Raw genomic sequence first — 9,598 nt, forward strand, 5'->3', positions numbered from 1 at the left:
CATACGTATTTACATATACACATACATACATATGTATAGAAATACATACATAGGTACATACGCACATGCATACATGGGTACATATGTACATGCATACTTCATACACACATATGTATACACATGCATGCATACATACATATGTTTATACATATATAGGTATACACATACAAACAAAAATACATATGTATACATACAAATATTGCATACATATACACATACATATATACATAAACATGTATACAACATCAAACACAGATACGCTGACAACACGTTTAGTCACACAGTCTCAGTCGCTCAGTTTAGGGTGTGTGTGTATGTATATACACACACAAATGTGTATATATGTACATATGATTCTGTGGACACCATGCAGAAGTTCTCCCCTAAACTTTGTCTTTATGTAATTACACCCTTCTATCTGGCTTTTTATTTTTTATCTCTGCATGTGCAAAACCGCCTTTTCCACATCCATCGTTAAGACTATGGAAGGCACACCGTCACAACATGAACTGAACACATAAGAAAAACATGATGGCATGCAGCATCAGCAGGAGGTTGGCGTATCACATCCTAAAACTTTCACATTCGGTCTTTTGTAGGCTCATTAACTCCCACATACGCAGCGAATGCTCAAAAACGTGGGCGCCACCATGTTCAACAAAGATCAGACATTAAAATCTTGATCTTGAAAATAAGTCAGGAAGTTGCGTCTCCAAAAGAAATCTAATGGACTGAAAATTTTTGACAAGCCTTTTAAAAATACCGCATGTCAGAAGTACATGTTAGACAGGTCAAATTCAAATCTGACAAATAAAATGATCTGATTACTTCCATATTAGATGTTGATAATTATGTAATTGGGCTCACTGATCACTAAAGCAATTCTACCAGTATTCATTTCCAAATCGTACCATACAGATCTGTAGCCAATAATTAAAATTGTTGTTTTTCATCAGATAAAGCCTTTTCTAAACCAGTCAGGTGTGTAGAACCAGTGGCTCAAATGGTCTGATTGCAAAAGGACATAACCCTCCAGCACAGAATGTAGTGATAGTTATTTCCGTTTCCGTTATTTATTCAGCTGGTTGCAATGTGCAACTTTACCACTAGATGTCACTGAATCTTCCAACTGTACCTTTTAAAATAAATAATTCAGCGTAGTTTGCTAGCATTTCGGAAAAGTTGCTAATTTTCTTCTTGTTTTCTCCTGGAAGGTTTCACCGGCCATAAAAACAACTCAATCGCACTTCGGCCACATTTTTCTACTCCTACAGAAGTCTCAAGTGTTCAGACTGCTACGTGCTGCCCCGTACCGCTAACCAGTGTCAACTTCAACCCAACAAGTTGACTTTACCAGTGCGAGCTTGAGCCATCACAGGACATGAGAGCGAAAGCTGTCAGGTGGAATAAACTCTGGACATTAGTCTCCCCACCGTGGGAATTTTACAGACTTCTTGATATTCAAAAGCTTTTAATTGTCATTTTTTATGATGAAGAGGTGGTGATGTTTACTTTGCTGCACTTCTGGTTTTGAACAAGGCTACTGGAGGTCACACACACACACAAAATCTGTGCCAGTTTCATTGATGAAAATGGTTGGAGCTGGCCGTGGGTATTTATTTTGTTTTTTACAACTGTTTTTCTGGCGTTATCTTGGCCGGGCAGGTGCATGTTTATTTTCCACAGAGGACACTGAAATGATCATGTCAATTGCCAGAGGAATTAACAACACTGTATGCAGTTGTTGGCAGCTGAAACTAAAGCCAAACTCATAAAATCAAAGATTTCACGAATATTAACTGCAGAAAAATTCAACTACCAAACATTTTCACACCAGTTTTACTGAGCAATAATTTCAGATTCTCTCATTAATCGTGCATCTGCTTATGGGCTGCGTTCAAGAGCTCAAAACACTTCAGTTTCCCAGTTTAAACCAAAGCAACTCGACTTGCTGTGGATCTTGAATGCATCCTGGTGACAGCCATCAGGAGTTCAGTAAGCCACTGTGTCGCTGTGCCTACAGTATTGTTTACAGGGATATCAAAGTTGCCAAATAATCTTATTTAAAAATAGAACATTACCTGTAGACGTGGTAAAATGTCAATGAACTCTGCTAAACAACAACAAAATACTTTTTTTTTTTTGTATTTCATTGTTTGTCTGAGATCAGAACAAACAAAGGAAACCCTGCCACCTTACTTTGGTTTTATTGTTTACAGTTCAAACTGGGTCCATGAATTGGTAGCCATGACCATTTAATTGAGAATGTGTTGCTCAGTATGTGTCACGACTGGTGTGTCTGAGTGTGTGTATGCCTGTGTACAAGCGTCAGCGATACTGCTGTCACTTGTACGTAAAATGGTGTTTTGAGAGAAAAATATTCTCAGAATTCTAAGAGGATGTACATAAATTAAGAGGATTTTCAAATGTTTTTTGTAAACAGAAAAACTGCATGTGAGTATTAATTTATTGTGTCTTCTATGATGTATGCAGTTTCTTAAAGAAAGAAACTTATTAAAAATGATAAGTTTGTGTTTTGTTGTCTTCTTTAGTGATGAAACTTCCACTCATCGCGATCCGCATGCCATCTGTCACGCCAACTTCCGTCTCTTTCACGCTAAACTGTCATATTCTCAGAGGAAAGCTGGAATATGAACAGAGGCTCCTGCATCCCTGGGCTTATTAAAAGTGGCCAGTGATGAGTTTCCAGTTCAGTCATGCAGAGTGAAAGCCCCGCGTACGGTGAATGCTGCGGGCTCAAGGGGGAGGTGAAATTAAGTCCTGGTGGATTCTGGGGAAGTATCTGCCTCATCTGCGTCCGTGTGGCTACACAGCGTGAATCGGGTTGCCGCAATACTTGTGCCACAAGTCGATGGCTTTGGTCACGATGGCGTCTGTGTTTTCTTGCGGGATCTAGATGGGACAGGTAGAGATCAGCAACAAGCACATAAGGATGCGTTCAAACCAGTTTATTTTATTATTTTATTTTATTGATCTGCATTCTTTTTAAAAAGTGTTCCATATCTTTGCAATTCAATCTCAAGCAGCCAGACTCGTTTTTATGTTATAATGGTCTTAAACCTTCAGACTTTGAGAGTTTTTCTGACATTTCCTGACCATCCTTTTTAAGCCCAATAACTCTGAACTATTCATTATTTAAGCGTAAAAAGGCTCTTAATTGAAAGATGAACCAATGTTGTGTCATAACAGACAACTTAGCAAAGAACTGATTTAAATAGGAACTTTAACATATTTGTTACCAGAAGCCTGCAACAGAGACAATATTTGCATCTCTTAACACAAAGATATGACAACTTAACAGACCAAAAATAGGATTTTTAGCTGAAACAAGGCGATTCCCAAAGAGCCGTTAGCTGGAAACTTAATTGGCATATCGCAGCATGATTCACAGAAACTGAAACGTGGAAGAGAAAATAAGGCATAAACTGCAACAGATGAACAGGATCTGAAAGTTTTATCATTAAGAAGCAGGAACAAATCCAGTAAAACAACCTGGACCTTCAGCTGTTTATTGTTGGCCAAAGCTTCATCAGAAATGGTCTCCACAGGACTGTGGCTGTCATTCTAAATGACATGAAAAAAGCCAGAGCAATACCACACGACACAAGAACTGGACTGAAAACTAGTAGTAACAGGTCTGATTGATGGATCCTCCCCAGAACTCTATCGAGTGTCTAAAATCTAAAGAGCTTTGGGAAGGAAAAAAAAAAAAATCTTGTCTAAGAGGATTAGTCTGAGTTTTGCAACAAGGCGGCTCATACCAAATATTTAATTTCAACATAATTTGACTTATTTTACCTTATCTTATGTTTGCATGTGTCTTGCGATATATTAAAAAAAAAGAAGGGTTACTGAAGTCAGAAGGAAGATAGAGCCCGTCTCCAGAGATTAGCATCCTAATTATTTTCTCATAAAGTAAGAAAAAGTGCCATCATCCACTCACATTAGACAGGAACTTGACCACACCCTCTGGCTGGTTGATGCCCATCAATATGATCTTGTAGCTGAGCAGGATTTCCAGGGCCACAAACACCAGGATCTTACAAGAGCCACTGATCACCTTGTCCCACACCCTGAAGACAGTTAACAGTACAAAAACTTTAATTTCACTTCTATAAAAAGAAACATTAAAGGAGATATGTTGGCCTGCTTAACATCTCCAGATTTACGACTGTCCACACTTCATTTAAGATTGCAATAAGACTGAGAAAATAATCCACTAACCCTTGAGAATTAGAATATTATGAAAAAGTTCAATATTTTTTGTCCCTCATTTCAGAATATGAAACCTATACATTATTTAGCTTCATTACACATAGTGAAACATTTCATACAATTTTATCTTGAAATTTTGATGACTGCGGCTTATAGATAATGAAAACTATATATATACTATATATATATATATATATATATATATATATATATATATATATATATATATGTGTATATATATATACATATATATATATATATATATGTGTATATATATATATATATATGTGTATATATATATATATATATATATATATATATATATATATATATATATATGTATATATATATATATATATATATATATGTATATATATATATATATATATATGTATATATATATATGTATATGTGTGTGTGTGTATATATAGATATTGAAAATGAATGATGAAGACCACTATAGATGTGCAACACAACATGTTGTGTGGACAGTATGTTTGCTCTGTACGAACAGTGAGCTGACCTCTGCAGGCTGGATTCAGGCAGGCAGCCGGCAAAGCAGCGTCTGAACCAGAGGCTGTACGGCAGATGAGCCATCGCTCCGCTGTTCTTCAGATGGTTCAGCAGTCGAGGCTCCTCCTGACTCAGATAATGTTCCAGGCTCTTTGGCTACATCAAAACAGGACAATAAGAAGAAGAAGAAGAAACAAAGTCCGAACTCATAAACATGAACATAGAAAATCCTCAGAAACCTTGAATCACAAGAATGGCTTTTATAAATAATATCTGCACCTTGACTCCTGAGCAGCTCTCCTTGTTACATTTATGTTCTAATGCAGCAGTGAAAAAGATTCATAAAAGTTTACACTTAAACCTTTAAGACCCTTTTCTACCAAACAATACAGCAAATCTTTCAGTGTTTAGAATGAATTGTGTTTAAAATAATGGAAATAAACCTGCTTGAACCACCTCTACTACTTGTTTTGGTTATGTAATGCACAAAGTCTTTATTATCTCATTACTTTTACTATTGTGACTACAGAAACAAAACGTTTAATAATTGATTCATGGTTCACTTGACACACTTTGGGATGTTTTTACAGTTAATCACCCTATAAGACAGGTGTCCAGCTTCAGTTCTTTAGGGCCACAATCCTGCAGGTTTTCAATTTGTCCTCCTCCAACACACTTGATTCACAGGAATGAGTCACAGCAGACCTTCACTGGGTGATGCATCCATTTAATTAGTCAGGTGTGTTGGAGCAGGGATACATTGACTATGTCTGAATGTGCACACCATTCCAAACATAGTGCCCTATATAGTGCTCACACCCTTTTCTAGGGATGTCTGAATGTCCAGAGAGAAAAAGATAATGCACTTAAAATTACCCACAATGCATCTTGAAAAGTAATAAGCATCAATGGTCACTAGACAGGTCAATATTAAAACTATAGGTCCTTCATTTTATATCCTTATTTGTTGAATAAATATGCAACAAAGAAAGAATAAAATACAACATAAGAAAAAAAAATTCACTAGAATTTGGATTGGATTTGGAACAACACGTGGTTGCTGTGGTGACAGACGGTAGACATGTGATCGACGACGAGGAGAAAATGGCCAGCTTCGTGTCCGAATCGCCAACAGAATGAGTGCAGAATGTAGTGTACTATATAGCGTAGCCCCGTGTAGTAAATGGGGGGGTTAGGGAATAGGGTAGACATTCAGACACTGTCATTGACAACCTGCAGGACTGATTTTGGACAAACCTGCTGTAAGAAAACAACACAAGTGCTTAGTGTTTAAACACTGTAAATGCTTGTACATAAAAGTTATCTGCAAAGGCTGTACTGGCTTCTTAGAAAATACTGCATAAGGCAACCTTTCTGAGCATAGTGCATGTATGAAGATAGTTTATTTTATTAATGTTTGGCTCAGAGATAATGACAAAAAATAACATTCAGAATCCAATTTATTACCAGTACAGAAGTAGTACCTTGGTTTTATAGATCAAAGCTAGAGAATATCCTAAATGCAGCTCAACTAAACAAAAACCTTTAAAAAGGGATTTTCTTATTTTAAACATTTTCAATCCATTAGGGAAAGTTTAAAGCTCTGAGAGATGTCCAGTAAGCTGAGCGTTCATCTCTGTGCTGAACTAGCATGCATCCAGGTAATACTCGGCCCCTAACCTGATCACAGCCCTCCAGCTACATCAAAACTAGTTCAGATTCACTTCCAAACCATTTTCCTTTTCCTTACAGGAACACTTACAAGGTGCGGTATCGAGTCTCCAAACTTTGTGTGAAACTGATTGATGAAACACTTGATCAGCCAATAGCAGTCAACAGGATCGTCTACAATCTCTTCCATGGCTCGGCTGATGGAGAGGAAGTCTTCATTCTCTTCATCCTGAAAAACAAACAAACAAATGAGCTAACAGAAAGCACAGAAGGAAGAAAAGAAGTCAACTTTAATGCATTACGAATATCTCTAGTAATGTCGTCTTTAATCTAACAGTAAAATTAATTGATCTAGTTTTCACTTTTCAGGACAAAGGACATTTTTGACACATATTATATATTTTACATGGAAAACTATTCGTCTTCACAGCTTATAAAGTACAAACTTTTATAACTTTCTGGTTTTTGATTGATGTGAAGGAATTGAAGCCTTACAATTAAAAGAGTGAACAACAGTTTCCAACTGGTGAATCCAAGTCTACGTGGCTTTCTGGGGTAATTACAGACGCAAATGTATCCAATTAGATGGTTAATGATGTCATTATGGTTGTAAGTGATGCTCTGGCAAAAACCTTTAAATAATTCAGGCTCCAGTTGTCTACAATTTGACCGTAATGACATGGTGCTAATCTTCAGCAAGCTTTAATTACAGAAACCTCAACAAGACAGCAACCGTACTATGATTTAAGAAGTCATTAATAGATGGGAACAAAATGCAGACACAATTAGCGCTTAAAAACAAAACCAGCTGACTCGGGATTTTTAAAAAAAACAAAAAACCTAAAGCTTGAATAAATGTAACCACTGAGCGCACATAAAAATGCACTTTCAATAATTAAGATTCTGTCTGACTGTTGTCAAATGTTTTTGTTGGTATTTTTCATTTTTAAAAAAATCCACATAGAACCAGTCTGCAGAAAAGATGTAAATAAAAAATGTATTTTTTTTGCCTCTAAATTATTAACTGTGCCTAATTCAGGTTAATTTTTTTCTAAATCAGCTCAGCATTGGACATCTAAGCACGGCCCAAACAAAGGTTTCAACGGACTGACCTGATTTAACCATAAAAACAACATCTGTGAAGGACTGATGTTAAGTGGGGACAGTCTCTTTTCTAAGTGGAACCCACCTGATTATTGTCATGCCCAAACTTTGTTATCTTCTCATATGAGGTTGTACCAGTGACACAATCCTAACTTTTCCCATGGTTATTCTAGCGGCTAAGCATCTACATCACATGATATCTGAGAAGAGACGGTCTTGTTTCTTCTTACCGGAGGTAAAGTCTCAGAGCACCGTGGGAGGACCTGGCTCTCCAGTTGATACATGCGCAGGTACACATGGGTGGAAGGTGTGGAAGAGTTGATGTACCTCATCACCTCCAAAGCCTCCACAATGTCCTGGTACTGCTCCTTCCTGTAGCCTCCAACCAAGCCATGAGAGTCACTGTGGGGAGGTAGGATGCCTGCACAAACCACCAGAATCAAGGTGTGCAGACACATGAAAGTTTTGAGAAAAGAAGTTTACAAGAGCACATGTATCCAGAATTATTCCTATATTACATCCAAATTCTGAAACATTTTAGTAACATCTCCAGAATTTTGTTTTGTTTGATGTCTTCTGATGATTTTTAGTCATTTCTCACAATATTTCTGCACTGTTTGGAGAGCGTGTGTTTCTTACCCAACAGCACCTTCCACACATGAATCCTGTACATGGAGGGAAGTGGAAACCTCTGACTGAAGGTGCTCAGCTTTTCTAGATCTGCAAGAGAGTGAAACTCTACTATTTCATTACATGCAAAAATACACTGCTGAAAGTTTAACAGGAACTGTTTGGTTGTAATTATAAGGTATAAAAACTGGAATCCAACAGTGAGAGACAACATTAAACATGTCTTAGTATTGCTTTAAACTGTTAATAAGAAACAAAGAAATTAGAGAAAACTGAAAAGTTTGTGTTCCAAAAAGTAGAACAATGTTGAATATTCTTTCAACTAACAGCATTTATTGTTTACTTTAAACATATTAGTCTCTTGTTAAGTCTGATCAGCTGTTTAAGCCTCAACTTATTTTAATATAATTGAAAACTAAACATAAAGACAAATATCCCACTAAAATGTCTCAGGTGACATTCTAGTTGTCAATAATATTTATTTTTCTCTCAAACAATAATTTTACTCATAGTTTTAGCTTTTGAGGATGGTCAAAGAAAGCCCCGTGAAAGAAGTTACAAAGATGGATTTAAATGTATGAATTTAAGGGATTTTGATTTATTCTTAGGATGACTTAATCTAAAAAAAAAAAAAAAAAGACCAGATGCCTCCACAATTAGTCTTTATTATAATTCATTCATTCATTCATTCATTCATTTTCTGAACCGCTTAATCCAATTCAGGGTCGGGGGGGGGAAGCTGGAGCCTCTCCCAGCTGGCTTTGGGCGACAGGCAGGGTACACCCTGGACAGCTCGCCAGTCCATCGCAGGGCTTTTTATTTTATTATAATTCATATTACAGCATTAATGCTAAAAATGGCCATTTTCGTTGCATGTAAATATGACTTACCCAGTGGATTATCCTTGAGCAGTATTTCCAGTGATTTCTTCTCTTCCACTCCTCTGAAACCCACTTTTTCGTAATATGCAGAGCGAAAGTTTCTCTGGGGGTCGTCAGCCATGGCGTCACCTGAGCATTTTAAAACAATCATGTTGTTTCTCTACATTTTTAAATGACAGCTGATGTTTTCACATCACAAATAAGTAGTTCAATGACACAACTGGTGGCGTATAATGGGCAACTTTAGCTAACGGCAATTCTAACTGACATGGCCCCAAAAGACAGGTGTTAAAAACTGAATGAGGGGTATCTTACCTTAGTGTAATTTACAGTTTTAAGACGTTATCTTTGTAGAGTTACTTCTGGTTTCTGCATAACTTCAGCTAAAAAAAAAAGAAAAGCTTACGTTAGCTTAGCCGCGAAACCTGACCAGCTTTACATTAATGCTACCAGTTTATTCTGTACATTATCTTTGACGACTATACTGTATTTCGTTGGAAAATCTAATGGTAGCTCTACATTGTGAAAGGCTAAGAATGAAGTAGACGTTCGGCTACATGCTA

The 9,598-nt window shown here is 36.8% G+C and overlaps 1 protein-coding gene across 1 annotated transcript; it reads right to left on the reverse strand.

Annotated features, from left to right (window-relative positions):
• Window positions 1–174: 174 nt before the first annotated feature.
• Window positions 175–9,598, reverse strand: tbc1d7 (TBC1 domain family, member 7). The gene is made up of 8 exons (XM_079244903.1): window positions 9,351–9,598; window positions 9,045–9,164; window positions 8,164–8,244; window positions 7,755–7,945; window positions 6,512–6,649; window positions 4,760–4,905; window positions 3,965–4,094; window positions 175–2,913 (listed from the first exon to the last, which is right to left on the reverse strand). The coding sequence occupies exons 2-8, from the start codon at window positions 9,154–9,156 to the stop codon at window positions 2,827–2,829; spliced, it is 885 nt and encodes a 294-aa protein (XP_079101029.1). The 5' UTR covers window positions 9,157–9,164; window positions 9,351–9,598; the 3' UTR covers window positions 175–2,826.

The sequence above is a fragment of the Telmatherina bonti genome (genome assembly GCF_933228915.1).
Source record: "Telmatherina bonti genome assembly, chromosome: 8".
In the NCBI taxonomy this organism is placed as follows: Eukaryota; Metazoa; Chordata; class Actinopteri; order Atheriniformes; family Telmatherinidae; genus Telmatherina; species Telmatherina bonti.